The sequence below is a fragment of the Apium graveolens genome, chromosome 7 (genome assembly GCF_009905375.1).
Source record: "Apium graveolens cultivar Ventura chromosome 7, ASM990537v1, whole genome shotgun sequence".
Classification (NCBI taxonomy): domain Eukaryota; kingdom Viridiplantae; phylum Streptophyta; class Magnoliopsida; order Apiales; family Apiaceae; genus Apium; species Apium graveolens.
Window position 1 is genome coordinate 265,428,760 of NC_133653.1, and position 20,927 is coordinate 265,449,686.

The window sequence follows — 20,927 nt, forward strand, 5'->3', positions numbered from 1 at the left end:
CCTCAACAAATTATGACTTTCAAGACTTTACAGAATGTGAACCCTCCTGCTTTTCATAATACCACTAATCCCGTAGTAGCCAATACTTGGATAAGAGAAATGGAGAGATCTTTCGAATTGGTTCGACGAGGGGAAGAACAGAAGGCCATTTATGCCGCATACTTCTTAAAAGGGGAAGCGACTTACTTTGTGGGATTCAGTCAAAGCTTTGGAAAAAGTTCAACCCGTTACTTGGACTAGGTTTAAGGAGTTATTTTTGGAAAAATATTACCCCGGGTATATGCAGAAATAGATGGAGATGAAATTCCTGGAATTGAAACAAGGAAGTATGACCGTCTTAGAATATGAGAAGAAGTTTACAGAATTGTCAAGATTTGTGACTAATTATGTGAACAATGATGAAGAGAAGGCTCAGAGGTTTCAACAAGGGCTCGAATATTGGATTCGAGATAGAGTGTCGCTGTTTGAGATTGGTACCTACGCCGGGGTAGTTCAGAAGGTGGCATTGATTGAATGTAATGGAGCACAATCCAGAAAGGAAAGAGATGTTAAGAAGATGAGTGAAGTAGTGAGCATAGTAATTGCTAATCAAGAAAAGGTACCAGTGGACCAATTTTGCCCTCAATGTGAGATTGACATCTCTGAGCATAAGTTTTCAGTCGACTTGATACTTTTTAAGTTAGGGGAGTTTGATATAATATTAAAAATGGATTGGTTAGGAAAGAATAATGCACAGATAGATTGTAGATTTAAGAAGGTCTATCTTCGAGCAAAGAATGAGAGTAAGGTGATATTTAAGGGCCAGAAGCAAGAGCAGCTATTCCTCACAGCTATTCAAGCCATCAAGCTACTTAAGAAAGGATATGAAGCAAATTTAGCCTATGTAGTAGATTCAGATAAGAAAGTTCCTAGCATGGAGGAGATTTTAGTAGTGATAGAGTTCCCTGATGTGTTTCTAGAGGAATTACCAGGACTACCGCCATATCGACAGATTGAGTTTGAGATTAATCTTGCCCCAGGTACGAACCCATTTCGAAGGCACCTTATAGAATGGCACCAACAGAAATGAAGGAGTTAGCAAGTCAGATACAAGAACTTTTGGATAAAGGAGTCATAAGGCCAAGTACGTCGCCATGGGGAGTGCCAGTTCTTTTTGTAAAGAAGAAAGATGGAATCATGAGACTCTGTATCGATTACCGGGATTTGAACAAAATGACAATTAAGAATCGGTATCTGTTACCGAGAATAGACGATTTATTTGACCAACTGAAAGGCGCAAAGTGTTTTTTGAAAATTGATTTGAGGTCGGGATACCACCAATTAAAGATTAAACCAGAAGAAATCCTAAAGACGATATTTAGGACGAGATATAGACATTATGAGTTTTTAGTAATGCCTTTCGGATTAATAAATGCCCCTGCAGCTTTTATGGACTTAATGAATCGTGTTTTCAAGAAATACTTGGACCAGTTTGTTGTGGTCTTCATTGATGATATTTTAATATATTTAAAGATGGAAGAAGAGCACGAGAAACACTTGTGGATAAATTTGGAAATTCTTAGACACGAGAAGTTGTATGCAAAGTTCTCAAAGTGTGAGCTTTGGTAAAACAAAAGTTCATTTTTAGGGCATATAATTGAAAGCGAAGGAATTAGGGTGGACCCCGCAAAGATCGAAGCAATTATGAGTTGGGAGAGACCAAAGACTCATATGGAAGTAAGAAGTTTTCTAGGATTGGATGGATACTACTGAAGGTTCGTAAAGAATTTTCAAAGATCACTACGCCGTTGACCAAGTTGACAAGGAAGAATCATAAGTTTGAATGGAATGCAGAATGTGAAGGAAGCTTTCAAGAATTAAAACAAAAATTGGTTATCGTGCCAGTATTGGTACAACTCGATGACAAAGGAGATTTTGTGATATATATAGCGATGCTTCGCATAAAGGACTAGGTTGTGTGCTAATGAAACATAATAAGATGATTGCATATGCATCATGACAACTTAAACCTCATGAATTGAAATACCCAACCCATGATCTTGAATTGGCAGCCATAATGTTCGCACTCAAGATATGGAGACATTACCTGTACGGGGAGAAGTGTAAAATCTACACGGATCATAAAAGCCTAAAGTATATTTTCACCCAGAAGGAACTCAACATGAGACAACGGAGATGGTTGGAGCTAATCAAGGATTACGTCTGTTTGATATATTACCATCCAGGAAAGGCAAATATAGTCGCCGATGCCTTGAGTAGGAAAGAAAGGTTGAATACGATAACCATGCCAAGGGAATTATCTGAGGAGATTGAAAGATTTGAGTTAGAACTCTGTATCTACGGGACGTCGGAAGAGTTTTGTCACGACATGACTTTTTAGCCAGAACTATTGTAGAAGATAAAGAAATGCCAAGAAGAAGTTATGAGTCGAGAGAATAATTAACTGACGGGGGAAGAGATATGTACGAAGAAGGATGAACAAGGGATATTAAGTTTTGCATCAAGAATTTGGATCCCTCGAGCGATTGAATTAAAGATCGAGATACTACAGGAAATGCACAACTCGAAATTTTTAATTCACTCGGGGAGCACAAAGATGTATCAAGATTTGAAAAAGAAATTTTGATGGCCAAACATGAAAAGAGAAATTGCAGAATGGGTCTCCAAGTGTTACACTTGTCAAAGAATTAAAGCGGAACATCAAAGACCGAGCGGATTGATTCAGCAATTGAAGATTCCTGAGTGGAAATGGAAAAATATCACCATGGACTTCATAGTAGGTTTGCCTTGAACAAAATCCGGACACGACGCCATTTGGGTTATAGTTGATCGCCTTACGAAATCGGCACAATTTTTACCCATTAACGAGAAGACTTCATTGGATAGGTTGGTTCATATGTACATGAACGAAATTGTGTTACGACACGGCGTACCAGTATCGATAGTTTCAGATCGAGATCTGTGATTCAATTCGAGATTTTGGAGATAGTTTAAGGAAAGTTTGGGCATAAAGCTAAATATGAGAACCGCATATCATCCTCAGACGAACGGTTAGAGTGAGCGAACTATACAAACAATTGAAGACAAATTGCGCAGCTGTGCAATTGATTTTGCTGGAAGTTGGGATGATCACTTACCATTCATAGAGTTCTCGTACAACAACAGTTACCACTCCAGCATCGGAATGCCTCCATATGAAGCCTTATACGGACGAAGTGCAGATCTCTGACAAATTGGAACGAGGTAGGATAAGGAAAAGTTCTCGGCCCTGAATTGGTTCAGCAAATGAAGGAAACAGTCACCTTTATTTGGAAGAGACTAATTGCTGCTCAAGACAGACAAAGGAAGTATGTTGATCCTGCCCGAAAGGATGTGAGTTTCCAAGTGGGTGAAGCTGTATTGCTGAAAGTGTATCCATGGAAGGGTTTAACTCAATTTGGGAGAAAGGGGATGTTAGGTCACACAACACTGTCAAGGGGGTTGAATACAGTGTTTATACAATCAAATCGATTTAACACAAGTATGTAACAAAGATCAAGTATATTTAATAAACTCTATTACAATATGAACCGTTATTCTCTCTCAGTGATGAAAAAATATCACTAAGAGCTGCTAGGTTATAATGTATAATCTTCTCGATAATGATAACACTTATAGTGTAAACCCTAAGCTGTGTTTATATAGTACACAGTTACAAGATAACTTCTAATTGTTATGGAATATAATTCTGTCTCCTAAAATATATCAATCAGATATCTTCTACAAGTCTTCTAGTCCTCTAACTCTTTCCATGCATATCTTCTATTATTTTAGTCTCGATCTTCTCCTGTAAATCAGCTTCATTCCTTAACTGAAAGTCTTCCCGTAATTAAGTTCTGATATGACCTTAAGTTCTGGTATTAAGTTCTGACTTAAGTAAGTCCTGATATGTCATGTTGTTATGTTCTGAAATCTAAATACAAATCATATTAGACATGACATCTCAAATATATCCAACAATCTCCCCCAACTTGTAAATTATGCAAAATATACAAGTCAATCTGAATCCAAAGTGATTCTTGACAAAGTTTGATATCATCTTTTCTTCTTTATTCCTCAGGACTTGAGATAGTGTAGTCTTAACTTGCTTCATCTCTTCACCCTGACTTCCAATCTGGTAGATTGCAGTCCTTAGAGCAGAGATATGGTTTCTTTTTAAACCATCATCCAGCCTTATTACCCTTGGATGAGAAGAATCTTCATTATCGCATAGATATTTCTCTTTCAGTATCACTTCAAGTTTAGCAGAATCCTTCTTCTTTAGAATTTCACTTCCATCATCTTCAACAGTATTAGGAATGAATTCTGTAACCCTTGAACCAGAAATTCTAGATTTATCTCTTATGGTCTTCATTATGAAAGTTGACCATCTTCTGGTAATATTAGACTTTATCTCTAGAAGATAATGAAAGAATTGAAGTTCTTTCAGAGATTTGTTTAGCACATCTGATTCTGACATCTGATATGTCCTTCCATCTTCAAGAAATAGAATCATATTTTCCTTGACATTGTACTTGTCATGAGCATCCAGTACCACTTGAACAGAGATAACCTTATCAAGCTGTTTCCGTGTAACATCTTCAAGAGGTTTGTCAGTTAGCAAAAATGGATCTCTAGTAGCAACTTGAACTCCTATCTTGATTTTAGCTTCATTAGAACCTAGTCCAGCTGTGTCTCTTGGTTCTCTAGCATTTAATCCAATAGTCATGAAATCAGACAGAAATTGGCTTTTCTTTGGATCTGATGGTTTGACATTTTTCCATAGAAGTTTCTTTTTATCAGCTACTCTCATTTTGTCTAAATTAACTTGAGCTATGTCAGAGGTTGATGTCTTGATGACTCTATCAGAACTTGTTGTTTCTGTTGTAGCTTATAGTTCTTCACTCTGAATAACTTGAGCACTGTCAGGGGTTGTCTTTGATTCTTCAGAAATCTTCCTTCTTTTCAGAGTTTGAACATCTTCATCTTCAACAAGAGTATCATCATGAACTTGAACCAGTTTGCACACAGGTTTTATCAGGATTTGAGAATTTTCATCTCCTGTGGCTTTATTGGTTCATCAACTTTTCCCTTTCCTTTATCTTTGGGATCAATCTCAATCTGTGATCTTGTTCTGGGCTTTGATGCCTCAGTATTTGATTTCTCCTTGATCACAATGCCTTTTTCCTTAGGCCTTGGAGGTTTCTTTGCAACAGAAGATTTTGGCTTTAGATTTGTCTTTTCAGCTTTAAATCTAGATTCTTCCTCCTTGAGATTTTCTTAATCCATTCCAGGATTATGCTTCGGAAATAATCTTCTAGCAATTTCTTCATCAAGTGTCTGAATCTTGGGATCCTTGTAGTAGACAGTAGTCTGCTTTCCCTTGAGCTTCAGAGTTTGCAGAAACTTCTGAGAGTCTTGACTTCCACCTTGAATCAGAACATCAGGCTTTGTCATCAGACTTTGCTCATCAGAACTTGATATCAGATTTTGATTATCAGCACTTGCTATCAGATTTTGAGTATGAGCAGCTTCAGAACTTGTCTTCTTTTGAGTATAAAATTTGCTTGCATCAGAGATTAGTTTCCTAGAAGAAACCTTGCTGCTCTGCCCTTGACCTCTACTCTTATCAGAGTTTCCTAGGTCATCACCTATGTCATCCTTCTTCTTCAGTATCTGAGTGATTGAGCATTTGGACTTACTTACCTTCTCCCCCTTTTGGCATCATCAGGTAGTAGGAGAGAGAGAAGAAGTTCAACTGAAGATTGGATTTCATCCGATTGAGCTTTTTGAGAGGCTTGATTCTGTAGGACCTCAGAAATTTGGGCCTGTTGCTTCTGTTGAGCTTTTTCAATTGCTTCAACTTTCTCAGAAATAGGTCTGATAAACCTCTTTTTATCAAGCTTGGTCTCCATATCCAGCTTTTCAGCCTTTTCAAGAAGTTTGTCAATCTTTTCATGAGTTGTAGAGTGTTGACCTTGAAGAGTCTTGACACTTAGAGCTATGACTTTGAGTTGAGTCCTAAATCAGAACTTGTCATCAGCTCATCAGCCTTAGAAATGTGCTCTGTCAAAACTTTAGAGCTTGGAATGAAATCAGTTTCATTCCACTTCTTGGTCCACTCCACACCTCTATGAGTATCTTCCCAAGGAATAGGAGCAGCTTGCTCAACAAACTTCTCAATAAGTGCCTCATTTCCTAGAATGGGAGCTGGAGTATCAACAGAAACACTGTCTTCAGAATGTAAATAATACTCATTATCTTCTGACAGTACAAGAGTATGTGAGGCAACAGAAGATTCTGGAACAACTTCATCTAAATTCTGATCATCAAAATTTATCTCCAGAATAGGAGTTGTTGGTATCTCAGCCTGTAGAATAGGAGAATTGACTGTAGATGGCTGAGCTGTTGTGGTTGGAGCCTCCAGAAATAAAACAGTGGAAATAATCAGCCTTTGAAGGTCAATTTCAGGATTTAAGCCTGAATCTTCAACTGTTGTTTCTCTGACTGGAGAGACAGTAGGAGTGATCACTATATCATTAGTAGTGTCTTTGGCTTGAGCTGGAGGTGGAAAACATTCAATTACAATTGGCTTTAAGTTCAGAGATTCCTGATCCCCTTCCTCAGCTTCAGTAGTATCCTTAGACGGAGGCTTAGCCATGTGCCTTCCTGCCCTCATTTTATTTAATCTCCTTGATAGTGAAGGAGTTGCTTGATCTGCATCAGAACTTACAGTTTTCCTCTTCAAATTACCTGAACCCGCAGCTTCATCTAAATTCTGATGGATTGACCCTTCAGCTTCTTCAGTCACAAGTTCTGATGCATGAACCTGTGCTTCTTCATCATCCGACTCATCCCTTAGAATCATCTTCCTTCTCTTTGGTGGAGGTTGAAGAACATACTTTGCCCTCTTAGGCCTGGAAGATGAAGGTCTGATGGTAGGTGCTGATGGTTGTTGTTGTGAGGATTGTGATGGTTGGAAGTATGTTCTGATGGTAGGTTGAGTTGGTTGATGTTCAGAGGTGGTTGGTTGTGTAGTGGTTGGAAGTGCTGATGGAGGTTGGGTTGGTTGTACATCAGGATATTTAGCAATGCATGTGGTTGGGTCAGAGTTTACTAAAAACTATTTGACTGATTGTGGAATTTGGAGGGGTCTTAGAACAGTTTTCTTATTATCAGTAGATAATAAGTCAGTAAATGCTCTCTTAGCAAGTTTAAATGGTGAAATCAACTCACTTGTTAGTTGGGGTGTATCAGAGTTACAAAAGTTGTAAATAAGTTGACAGAATCTAGCAAAATATACAGTATTTCTATCTTCTGTCATCCTATCCCCTATGAATCCTAGTACAGCAGTAGCATAATTAAAATGAGATTGAGTAATCAGAGCATACCCAATTTGCTGACTTAGGATAGGAATTGCATCAAAGTTTGAACATTTGTTTGCAAAAGTTCTAGTGATGCAGTCAAAGAAGAAACTCCATTCCCTCCTGATGTAGGGTCTCTTCAACTGCCCAAGCTTTGACAAACTTTTCTCATAGCCCAGATTGGACATTAGATGTTGAAGAGCTGGCTCCTCAACTGTTAAATAAGTGCAGTTTTCTGGCAATTGCAGTTCTTGGCGAACTGTAGCCACAGTCACCACATGTTCATCCTCCCCTGTTGTGAAGATAATACTAGGGGGCCCATGTGCACCACCATCATCATACACACCACTCCTCCAGAATTCCAGCACTTGAGTCCCTGAGATTGCTTCTGGTTGGGTTAGTGCATAGCCTATTTCACTTCGAGACAAAAAGTCTTGGATGAAGTGAAGTTCTGATGGGGCTTCATCCTTGCTGAGTATAGCCAAGTAGTTTTTAGGAACAAACTTGGATCTATTGAAAACGATGTCTTTTGGTGCCATTTCTGTGAAAAATAAGTGAGAAAAATAGAGTGTACATAAAGTGTTTGATAAAAGTCCTGTAAGAAAATAACTTTAGAGAATATTAGTGAGAGAGGGAATAAGAGAGATTAGAGAAAGAAAAGTAGGTAAAAGATTATAAAATCTTTTAACTCCCATATATATACTCTCTTTTTGACAACTATTATGATTGAAGCAGAACATACTTTAAACACTTGGCAGTATATCATTAGTCAAAACATTATTAGTGGGCACGGGTAATAAGCAGTAATAAATGTGCACATGCAGTGTTTCAAGGAAAACACGCTTCTCACTTACTAAATGATTATGACTGTTTTTATCTCATCTTATTATATTCTGATTAAATATGACCGTTACAGTATTTACCACAAATAAGTCAAGTAAGTAAATAATGCCACGTAAGCATCAGAGTTTGCATCAGGATTTAATATCAGAACTTGAATATTATCAGATTTTAACGGTCATCAGAACATGGCTTTTGTACTCAAAAAGTGAATGTTTTTATCTGTGATTCTTCATACAAATACTGACTTATTTCTTCAGAGTTTAATCATCAGAACTTCCATCAGAACTTGTCCTCAGAATTTATGCATATGACACTTAACTGTTTGTCAAAAACAACTTAATCACCACAGTATTTTTCATCATTCATATGGAGTGAAAGTGTGTGCATTAGCAAAATATCAGATAAAGATTAAAGTTTGATAAACTTCAGTACATCTTAGAAATAAGGCATAACTAATAAAAGTGCTTAAAATTTGTCTTCAATAATGAAGTCTACTATAGAATAAATTTATGTAGGAGTCCACCTCAACTGTTTGTGCTCATTTTATGCATCTTTTGAAATTCCTTTTTACAGTGGCTTCTCAGTGTAATTGAGTCACAACTGCTATCAGAGTTTATGCTATTATCAGAGTATTTCTCCAGTAATCTGGGAATATGAAAAGTCACCAAGAAAAATTTATTTTCTTTTCTAATGCATATTACTTAATACCAGCAATGCACTTGGGTCTTCCCTTCCACATATTTACTCTAGATCTCAAAGGAGTACCTGACTTCAATTTTCTTTTCTTTTCTTTTCTTCGGATAAGTGAGGCTTATCAAGCATGTAGTTCAACCTTAAGATTTACTAACATCCGAATTTTACAGATAAGAAGCAAGAATCTAGTTTGTGACTTAGTAATAAGATACACAAAGTAAATTTGACTAAGCTCAACATCAGAATTTGCTTGTGTTAATGAATTTCCACATAAACAACTAATTCAAACATGGGATTTCTAGTATGTTAAAGACTACTAGGTCAGCATCTAGCACAGTTATCCTCATTGGATTAAATAGTCACAGAACATTCAAAACACTTTCAGAGTATATAGATCCACATCAGATAACAATCAGTATTTAATGTATTACAATTTAAGCACATATTTCATGAAGATAAGACAATCTGTAAACATTGATCATAAAGTCTAATGCATGAGAACAAAAACTAAGCAGATTTAGAGAAAGAACCTGAAACCATTCCAAGTTCATTTACCAGTCTTGTAAAAGTAGCTTCATATAGTGGTTTTGTGAAGATATCTGCTAGTTATTGATCTGTTGGAATAAAATGCAATTCAACTGTACCTTCCATCACATGTTCCCTTATGAAATGGTACCTAATGCTGATGTGTTTTGTCATTGAGTGTTGAACTGGATTACCTGTCATAGCAATAGCACTTTGATTATCACAGTAAATAGGTATTTTAGAAAATTCTAACCCATAGTCCAGTAACTGATTCTTCATCCAAACAATCTGTGCACAACAGCTTCCTGCAGCAATATATTCTGCTTCTACAGTTGATGTGGAAACTGATTTTTGTTTCTTGCTAAACCAAGAAACCAATCTGCCTCCAAGAAATTGGCAGCTTCCACTAGTGATTTTCCTGTCTATTTTGCATCCTGCAAAATCTGCATATGAGTAACCTATTAGCTTAAAATCTTATTCTCTAGGATACCACAATCCTAGATCAGCTGTACCCTTGAGGTACTTGAAAATATTTTTCACGGCTATTAGATGAGGTTCTCTTGGATCAACCTGAAATCTTGCACAAAGACAGGTAGCATACATGATATCAGGTCTACTTGCAGTTAAATAGAGTAAAAAGCCAATCATACCTCTGTAGTTAGTAATATCTACTGATGCTCCAATATCTTTATCTAACTTGGTTGTAGTGGCCATGGGAGTAGATGCATTTGAACTATCTTGTATTCCAAATTTCTTAAGTAAATTTCTGATGTACTTGGATTGATTTATGAAAGTACCTTCTTCATTTTGTTTGACTTGAAGTCCCAGAAAATAACTAAGTTCTCCCATCATACTCATTTGATATCTTGACTGCATTAGCTTTGCAAACCTTTCACAGAGTTTGGCATTTGTAGAACCACATATGATATCATCAACATATATATGTACCAAAAGTAAGTCTTTTCCATGGTTGAGATAGGACGGTGTTTTATCAATTTTGCCTCTGTTAAATCCACTTTCCAGAAGGAATTGAGCTAAGTCTAATACCATGCTCTTGGAGCTTGCTTAAGGCCATAAAGTGCTTTGTCAAGTCTGTAGACATGATTAGGAAATTTTGGATCTACAAATCCTGGAGGTTGTTCAACATATACCTCTTCTTCCAATTCTCCATTGAGAAAAGCACTTTTCACATCCATATGAAAGACTTTGAACTTTTATGAGCAGCATAAGCCAAAAAGATTCTTATGGCTTCCAATCTAGCAACTGGTGCACATGTTTCATCATAATCAATACCCTCATGTTGAGAGTAACCTTTGACAACCAGCCTTGCTTTATTTCTAGTAATTATGCCATCACTGTCAGTTTTGTTTCTGAACATCCATTTTGTGGCAATAATTGATCTGTTCTTTGGTCTTGGCACTAGGGTCCAGACTTTATTTCTTTCAAATTCATTTAACTTTTCCTACATTGCTTGCACCCAATCAGCATCTTGAAGAACTTCTTCCACTTTCTTTGGTTCAGTCTGAGACAGAAAAGAATGATAGAGACATTCATTTGATGTTGCAGTTCTAGTTCTGACCCCTGCTTCATGATCTCCAATTATTAAGTTAGATGTATATGATTTGGTCCACTTCCTTGCAGATGGAAGTTGATTTCTATAACTGGATCCTTCCCCATGATCGATGTTGTCTCCATCAGTATTTTCTGATGCTCCCCCTGTAGTTATGCTCTCTGAGACTTCAGAATTTGAGTTGGATTCTTCAGGATTTGAAGTATCATAGTTTCCAGAATTATCAGAATTTGGCTCATCAGAACTTGATAAATCAGAAGTTGAAGAGCCAGTGACAGGTTCTGATGCTTCTTGAGAGTCTTGAGTTGTAGTAGGATCTGCAGCTTGCTCCCCCTGGACAGGTGCATTTTCCCTTGGAGTAGTTACCACAGTTTCAATGACATCAGTACTTAACCCGTCAGAACTTACAGGATTCGAGTTTAAGTCATCAGAATTTACAGAATCAGAATTTAAATCTTCATTTTCAAATCTCACCTGATCATGATCATTGAAATCTTCAAGTCCAGTAATCTTTTTATCATCAAAAGATACTTTGATAGATTCCATGACAACCTTTGTTCTTAAATTGTAGACTCTGAAGGCTTTTGTGGAAAGTGGATATCCAACAAAAATTCCTTCATCAGATTTTAGATCAAATTTTGACAGCTGTTCAGGATGAATCTTAAGAACAAAACACTTACAACGAAATACATAAAAGTATTTCAGATTTGGCTTCTTTTTCTTCACCATCTCATATGGTGTTTTCCATGCTTTTTTATGAGTGTAGCATTCTGTGTAAAACAAGTAGTCTACATAGCTTCAGCCCAAAAGTAGGTTGGTAGCTTTGCTTCATCAAGCATAGTTCGTGCAGCTTCAATGTGAGTCCTTTTCTTTCTTTCTACAACTCCATTTTGCTGTGGAGTTCCAGGTGCAGAAAATTCCTGCTTTATTCCATGCTCTTTGCAGAACTCTTCTATGATTGTATTCTTGAACTCGGTGCCATTATCACTTCTTATAATTTTGACAGAATCTTTGACCAAATTATCCAGCTAATGGACATGATCAGTTAGAGTAGATACAGTTTCATTCTTCTTGTGCAAGAAATACACCCAAGTGTATCTTGTGAACTCATCCAATATAACCATAGCATATTTCTTCTTTACAATAGACATGATATTGACCGGACCAAATAGATCAACATGCAGTAGGTGATAAGGCTCAAGAATTGAAGATTCAGTTTTGCTCTTGAATGAAGATTTTCTTTGTTTTGCCTTTTGACATGAATCACAAAGGCCATCAGGAGCAAATACTGATTTTGGCAGTCGTCTCACAAGATCTTTCTTTACTAGCTCATTTACGTTGTTGAAATTTAAATGAGAGAGTCTTTTATGCCAATTCCAGCTTTCTTCAATTGATGCTCTACTCAACTGACAGATTGCAGAACCATCAGAATTTGTTGAAAGTCTGGCTTCATAAATGTTACCATGATGTAACCTTTCAGAACTACTTTGCTTGTAGAATTACTTATAACTTCACAGTGTTCTTCAAAGAAATCCACATGATAACCTCTGTCACAGATTTGACTCACACTTAGCAAATTGTGTTTAAGTCCTGAGATAAGAGCTACTGATTAAATGATGACATTCCCAAGATTGATATTGCCATATTCCAGAGTTTTTCCCATGTTGCCATCTCCATAAGAAACTCTTGGGCCAGCTTTCTCCACAAAGTCTGATAGCAGGGCTTTATTTCCAGTCATATGTCCTGAACATCCACTGTCCAGCACTAGGATATTTTTCCTATTGCCCTGCAATCACAAAGACCACTATTGGTTAGTTTTAAGGACCAAGACTTGCTTGGATCCTTTGGCCTTATTAAGTTTATTAGCATTTGCAGCGGATTTAATTTCAGAGTTTATGCTAACATGTTGTTTATCAGATTTTATATCAGACTTTGTATCAGACTTTACACTAGAAGGAATAATACTAACTTTCTTCAAAGAATGTTTTATTTGATAATAATCATAGTACAAACTATGATATTCCTTACAAGTATAAATGGAATACCATAAACTACCACAATGAAAACAAGGATTTTGTGGCTTAAACCTAACAGACTGACTCTTAACTCCTGATTTAGAGGTAAAGAGTTTATATCTTTATTTTTCCTGCAAAAAGAAGCAAGATGGTTAGAGTTTCCACAGTTATAATATTTCTTTCAAAGAGCATTAGGAACAGACATATAATTATTGCTTTTATTCACACCTTCCTTTCCATTCCTATTTTTCCTAGCCTCCTTTACCTTGTTCACATTTCTAATCTCTTTCATCTTATGCTAAAGTTGCTTCTCTGTCATTAAGCCTATGTTTACTTCAGCTGGTTTATCCTGTTTTAATTTGTCAGAAGTTGACTTTTCTTTGACTTCTATCCTAGACTCTTTCATCTTTTCAGAATCATACTTTACAGTGTTTGCTACAAACTTAACAGGATTTACCTTTGTCTTAGCAGTCTATTTAACAACAATTGGCTCAATTTGCACAGTTCCTTTCTCACTTTTATCATCTCCATAACCTAAGCCCTCTTTCCAGTTTCCACTACTTCATAAATTCTGAGTTGTTCTGCCAGAGTTAGTCCAAGTTCTGATAATCTCTCTTTCCATTTCTAAATCAGTTTTTAGAGATTCATTCAATTTTAACACTTCATCTCTAACATACAAAGCATCATCTCTTTATTTCTAAGTTTGATGAAGAAAATCTAACTCCTTTTCTAAATAGTCATTTCTGTTTTTAAAAGCAAGATTTTCAGATGTTAATCTTTCATATGTTAAGTCTGATCTCTATAACAAATGAACATGGCTTTAAGATATAACCTCAACTCAGTAATATCATCAGTATGAAAAGCATAAGTTATTTGAGGTACCTTTAATTCAGCAGTTTCAGTACTGCTATCAGCATTTGCCAACAAGGCATAGTTCACCTCTTTTTCAGAATCTGAAGTGTCTTTCCAGCCTTTCTTCTTTTTAACAAGTGCCTTGCCTTTGTCACTTTTTCCTTTCTTGTAGTCAGGAGATATGTGGCCTCTTTCACCACAATTGTAGCATTTGACATTTGAGTTATCTCCTCTGTCAGACTTTCCTCCTTTGCCTTCAGATTTTCTGAATCCTTTCTTATCAGAACTTCCACCTTTCCTGGAAAACTTCTTGCCCTTTTTGAATTTCCTGCAGGCTATCTTTGTGATACCTTTCACCATAAGAGCACATAGTTGCATCATCTCTGCATCAACATCTATTTCAGGTAAACTTTCAGTTTTTGAATCATCAACATCAGAATATGATGACTCTGAATTAGACTTTATGATGAGAGCCTTTCCTTTGCCCCTTTTTGAGGTAATCACTTTAGGAGATTCATCCTCAGCTTTAAGAGCAACTGTCCTTGACTTTATTCCATGCCTCTTGCTCATTTGATCCATCTCAAGTTCTTGAGTCTTGAGCATACCATAAATTTCATCAAGAGTAGTTTCAGTAAGGTCATAGTTGTCTCTTATGGTAGTAGACTTCAAATCCCAATTTTCAGGAAGAGCTAAATGGAATTTTAGATTTGAATCTTCAAGATCATATTCCTTGTCCACCAGTGCAGATCATTCAAGAGTTTGGCAAACTTGTCATATAAATCAGTTAATGACTCATCAGCTTTTGAGTCAAAGTGCTCATACTCTTGAGTGAGTATAGTCCTCCTGTTCTTTTTGATTGGATCAGTTCCCTGGCATCTGTCTCCAAAGTATCCCATATCTCCTTTGCAGTCTTGCAATTAATTACCCTATTTGACATAAAATTATGAATGGAACTATACAACAAATGCCTTACCCTTGCATCCTTGGCAATAGATGAGATGTCTTCAGCTGTGTAATCACCTTTGTCCTTTGGTATAGACTTTGCTGGTTGATCAGCAACTGCAACAGAGAGCTTGGTAGGCTTATATGGTCCTTCATTAATCCTATCAAGGTATTCTGGATCTGTAGCTTCCAGAAATATAGCCATCTTCACTTTCCATATGGGATACTCAGAAGGTCTCAGTATGGGAACCCTAATAGTCTCATATCGACTGTGGGTTTGGGTGTTTTGAGTTTCTTGAGTTTTGGTGGGCTTAGTTGGGGTTTGTGTTTTTTCAGAAATGATTGTTTGGATCTTTACTGTATGTGAGTTAACAGATAAGCTATGATACCAATTGTTAGGTCACACAACACTGTAGAAGGGGGTTGAATACAGTGTTTATACAATCAAATCGATTTAATACAAGTATGTAACAAAGATCAAGTATATCACTACGCCATAGATGACCTATCGCAACCCCCTACCTAAAGAATGTTACCTAATATGTTACCTTAGATAGGGTAGTTATGAGCTAATTTAACATTGTGTTTTTTATGTTACCTTAGCCAAAACTGTGGTGTTACATTAAGTCGAAAGCGTTGCAGCTTGCAACATTTTGGTCAAAGTGTTACCTTAGAGTATCAAAACATAAATATAATGTTTTTAAGATTAATTATTAATCTAAATTCATTTTCAAGAATTTGGGTGATATACAAATAGAATGAATAAAATCTGTGACGATATGCGAATTTTGTACATATTAAAACTTAAAAAATTTAAAGAGGAATTAATTAGCAAAAAAAGTTAAAATAAATATTTTAAAATAAAATTTTTAAAATAATAAAACATATAAATTATCGTCCTCTTGATATGAGCACTGTTATATAAGTTTAAAAATAAAAATATTAAAATATACATATTTATATAAAAAATAAAATAAATAAAAATAATATTTAAATATTTGAAAATAGATTTATGGAATCTTAGAAATTTGATAAGGAGGTAAAATTTATGAAAATATTCAAACTTAGCGCCCAATTTTTTTTTCAAAACAAAAAAAGAAACTAACGGGCCTGTAGTTTTGGGCCTTGTCCGAGATTAAAGAGCAGAAAAGAGAGCCCAAAACACAATAGGTGTGGCTATATAAAGTGAATAAACACGAGCGTTCCACAAACCCTAATATTTGTATAGCAGCAGCAGCAACTAGGAGAGCTAATCACATAACTTTGTCTTCAAATCCTTCAAGAGGTAATCAATTTTATATTTTTATTTTTCGATTCATTAATTTACAGTGTTTCTTCGATTTAATTTTTGACGATAATGTGTTTGATTATTAATTTAGTAGTTAACAATGTTTATCGGTGAACTCGGTTGCACTTACGATTGCCTGATACTCTCCGACGACGGCATCCACGTCACTGTAAGCACATATTCATATCTCTCTCTTTCTATTTGTATCTATATATTAATTAGTCGCTTCTGTTGTGTTCATGTGTTTTTTCAGAATAATTAGATGACTGTGTGTGAGAGAGATAAATAGAGAAATAGAGAGATTGAAAGAGAAAGAGAGATAGATATAGAGATTGAGAGAGAGGTTGATTTTGTTTTTATTGTGAGGGGCTGATTGGTTGATTTAATTGTGTAGTCGGAGAAGATATCGATAATATTGAAGGCTACTAATGTTAATGTGGAGTCTTACTGGCCAAGTTTGTTCTCCAAGCTTGCGGAGAAGAGAAGCATTGATGATTTAGTTATGAATATCGGAGCTGGTGGTGACAGTGGTGCTGTTGCCGTTACTGCTCAGGCTTCCGGTGGTGGTGCTGCCGAAGCTAAAGCACCTGTTGAGGAGAAGAAGGTATATAACCATACACACTTTGATTATATTCAATTGCTGTGATGTACTACATTGTTTTAGGCTTGTCATGTTTTTAGATAATATAGCTTTATCTATTTTAGTTCTTTGTACTATATGGGTTACTCCTTGTGATTTAATGATTTGACATTAGCTACTCCAGGTAGTTCTTTGATTAAAGTTAAGTTCAAAAGTAAAAACTTATCTTGTTAGCCTGCACCCGATTACAATTACTTAACTTGAAAAAAAGAAGGCAAAATTACTGGTTGTGATTTATTGATGTGCTTTCCTCTGTGGATCTATGAATGTGGCAACAAATGGCTTCAGTGAGGAGCACAAACATGGAAAGGGAGGATTCAGAAGCGTTTATTGGGGCAAAACCTCAGATGGCCTTCAGGTAACTATATAAAAATGATATCAATTAGTCCACTTAAAATAGTTACATTAGTGCATCCTGTTACGCTTAAAATAGTCAGACAGTAAGTTCAGATATGAGTTTGATTTTTGTCATCAACACTCCAAATTTTTATCACAGTATCGAAAGTTTTGTTCAAGTCTGTTTGTATTCACATGTTTATATATTTCAGGTTCTAAAGGAATTCACTCATGGAAATGAAGAAAATGTAAGCAAACCTGTGTTTAAAGAAGTCTTATCAGATATTTTTCTAGGCATGGCTACTGGTTTAAAGTGTGATCCAATTGTAATATTACGGATAGATGGAGAGGATTTGCTAGAGTTTGTTAAGAACCTTTGTTATGAACCAGAGATGATTTGCATTTTTTCTAAGATAGCTTCTCCTGAACTATCAGTGCATGAACATATTGTAAAGGCGTTTGAGAAACTTAAAGTTGAACAAGGGATGCCTCCTGCTTCAGACTCTTGGGTAAGTATATACCCTTATGTATATACACTAACTTACTTAAATATGTGTTCAATCTTGATTTCCACAAACTATACGGATGGACTTCTGCAGTACTAATTGTACCTCTAAAGAGACTTTCTTATATATGCAAGTCCCAGAGAAAAACTGCACAGATATACAAGCACAAGATTCCCGAAGGCAGAATCAACAATTAAATTATAGTTTGCTGATTCATGTGTTTCTTCTTTTTTGGTGACTTTCCTGCTGCAGGTTATAAGTAATGTACTTGATCCAGTTCTGCAAAACTGTCCTGTTAATGGTGAGCCAATTGTTAGTCAGGAAACCTTTCTGGTAGAGTTTAAGAGGGTAGCGGAGAGTGTGGCTCTGCATCTAATAGAACAACCGGTGATTGTTGCTCACAGCGAGAGCACATTCGATGGAAGTGGCATTAAGAGACTGTTATCTAATAAATTTGAATGAGTTGCATAGATTATGCTCCATTTAAATGAGTTGCATCGCTCCTTACTTAACATTGATTTGTTCATTGTCAATGTCTGTTAGTAACTTTTTTCCCATGAATTCTTATTCATTACTCCATTATTTAAAATACTTCTGCACTTTGTTTGATTTTCTTAATTCCGAATCGCGTGACATCTTACTTCTACAGTGATCCTCTCTTAAGGAACACCAGACTACATTGCCCCTGAAGTACTATTAAGGAGAGGTTATGCAATGGAGTGTGATTGGTAAGTTTTTAAGTGTCGGTAAATCACCTTATTAACACATGCATTCTTTATTTATCAATTCTTTTTTTTAATGACCATATAAATTTTTTTTAACTCACTTGGTTAATATTTCAGGGAACAAACAAGACTTACAAAAGAAAGATTCACATGTTTTAAAAAGGAAAGGCCTGGATGGTGGAGTCGAGGAGAAAATGAAGCAAATTCAAGCATTAGCTTCTAGTAGTACTTTTTAAAATTTATAATCTTTGATTCTTGTTAAGTAAAGAATGTGAACTAGTTTATAGTTAGTTTGAACGTTTAATTTGGTTGTATATTTGGATGTTTAATATTTGGGTTGAATGCATTATTTTGCAGTTATGAAATTGTATAATTGGGATTCTTCAGTTTATAGAATAAGCATTTCAATTTGTTTTTGCTAAAGTGTTACCACAGCCTCCTAAATTGTTACCATATTATATTAAAAATGTTTTATTAGGCTAGTTATAATGTTACAACAGCTTTTCAAAGTGTTACATTAGGTTCTATGGGCCCACTTGCCACGTCATTAAGACAACTCAACAATGTGGGCCCCACGCTTGCCATGTCAGCTAGTGGGTCCCACCGTGGGGCCCACTTTTTAAAAACATTTTAAAACTCTAAGGTAACATAAAAAACAGGTTACAACTGATATCTCTTTGTGTTGCATTATGAAGCTAAGGCAACATATAAACAAGTTAAAACACGATGTTGCCTTAGGCACCAAAGATGTTACCTTAGACCCCTAAGGCAACATGGAAAAACCTATCTTTAAGAAAATGTTACCTTAGCTTAAAAGTGGGGCAAGAGCAACATATTTACCCCCTAATTGCAACATTTGTTTTGTGTTACAGTAGGCATTTTATGGTGTAGTATATTCAATAAACTCTGTTATAATATGAACTGCTGTTCTCTCTCAGTGATGAACAAATATCACTAAGAGCTGCTAGGTTACAATATATAACTTTCTCGATAATGATAACACTTATAGTGTAAACCTTATGCTGTGTTTATATAGTACATAGTTACAAGATAACTTCTAATTGATATGGAATATAATTATGTCTCCTAAAATATATCAATCAGATATCTTCTACAAGTCTTCTAGTCTTCTAACTCTTTCCATGCATATCTTCTATTGTTTTAGTCTCGATCTTCTCCTGTAAATCAGCTTCATTCCTTAACTGAAAGTCTTCCCGCACTTAAGTTCTGATATGACCTTAAGTTCTGATATTAAGTTCTGACTTCAGTAAGTCCTGATTTCAGTAAGTCCTGATATATCCTGTTGTTATGTTCTGAAAACTAAACACAAATCATTTAGACATGACATCTCAAATAAATCTAACAGGGGAAATTTGCGCCATATTATATTGGTCCTTTTGAAGTTCTAAATCAAATAGGAAAAGTAGCCTATGAGTTGGCACTACCGCCTCAATATCAGCATGTATATAATGTATTTCATGTGTCTTTGCTCAAAAAGTATAATCTGGATGTCAATCATGTGATAGAGTATGAGCCGTTAGAAATTCAGAAAGATTTATCTTACATGGAGAAACCTGTCAAGGTACTTGATTGGCAATAACGGAGTCTTAGAAATAAGCCAGTAAAATTGGTAAAAGTGCTTTGGAGAAATCCCAAGGTGAAGGAATCGACATGAGAGCTAGAGTCTGATATGCGTAATTAGTATCCTCATTTGTTCTCCTAGATTCTGAGGACAGAATCCTTTAAGGGGGAGAGGATGTTACAACCGATATATTTTTAGTTGAATTACGTGTATATATGTTTATATATATCAAGAGCGAGTCAATAATGTGCTTTTATGAGTCTTAAGGGTCATATTCTGTGAGTTTTAAATTAAATATTTATTTGGAAAAGTTTTGAGAAAAGAAATGCCTTTATTTGAGTAACCTGTGGTATATTATTATTAATATTAGTTTATGGAAATTCTTTAAATAAAAACTTGTTTCCTTTAAATTTTTGAAAGTGATCTCAAAAAGTTTCTAAAATCCTAAACTATTTTATGGTACGACTTTTGTGATTTATAGATTTATATTTTTATTTATAAAATTATTTCTTTACAATAATATAAGATAATTAGATTAATAATTTTCCATTTACCATGATACCCTTGCATGTAATAATTCACTCAATTGAAGGGAGGGGTATTGTTGTCAAATCCAACCCCACTAACTTCACTTTAAATAGTCAGTTTCCTAAGTTCCCCTTACATGCAAATCTTGTTAGTTTTAGAAGAGGGATAAAAAAGGTAAATTGACATTCCACTATCATCAAACCACCACCATATCATCACCTTGTGTCATTTTCACCACTTACACACACAAACTCACCCTCCTCCCTCCTCTTTTTCTCTCTCGGCCGAAGCCAAGCCCCCCCCCCTTGTTCATTTTCTTTCATCCTTTCTTCAAAAATTCTTGCAAGAAATCACCCTCTAAGCCTTGATCACTTGTTTAGTAAGTTAAATATTAAGTGTACTACTTGATTTAAGCTGGCATGTTGAGTTTTAGGTGAGCCTAATGTTCAAAACCTTGATTCTTATGAGTTTAAGGTTCAAAATAAAGGCAAAACATCAAG

General features: G+C 35.7%; 3 protein-coding genes across 3 annotated transcripts; all 3 read left to right on the top strand.

Moving 5' to 3' along the window:
• Positions 1-292: 292 nt before the first annotated feature.
• Positions 293-1,608, top strand: LOC141674882 (uncharacterized). The gene is made up of 3 exons (XM_074481582.1): positions 293-598; positions 737-1,019; positions 1,424-1,608. Exons 1-3 carry the CDS (start codon positions 293-295, stop codon positions 1,606-1,608), a joined length of 774 nt encoding a protein of 257 aa, XP_074337683.1.
• Positions 1,609-16,210: 14,602 nt separating this feature from the next.
• LOC141673042 (large ribosomal subunit protein P1-like) lies at positions 16,211-17,363 on the top strand. The gene is made up of 4 exons (XM_074479773.1): positions 16,211-16,279; positions 16,505-16,714; positions 17,039-17,108; positions 17,299-17,363. The coding sequence occupies exons 1-3, from the start codon at positions 16,211-16,213 to the stop codon at positions 17,039-17,041; spliced, it is 282 nt and encodes a 93-aa protein (XP_074335874.1). The 3' UTR covers positions 17,042-17,108; positions 17,299-17,363.
• LOC141673041 (uncharacterized) lies at positions 17,299-18,054 on the top strand. The gene is made up of 2 exons (XM_074479772.1): positions 17,299-17,595; positions 17,845-18,054. The coding sequence occupies exons 1-2, from the start codon at positions 17,383-17,385 to the stop codon at positions 18,052-18,054; spliced, it is 423 nt and encodes a 140-aa protein (XP_074335873.1). The 5' UTR covers positions 17,299-17,382.
• The last annotated feature ends 2,873 nt before the right edge of the window (positions 18,055-20,927 follow it).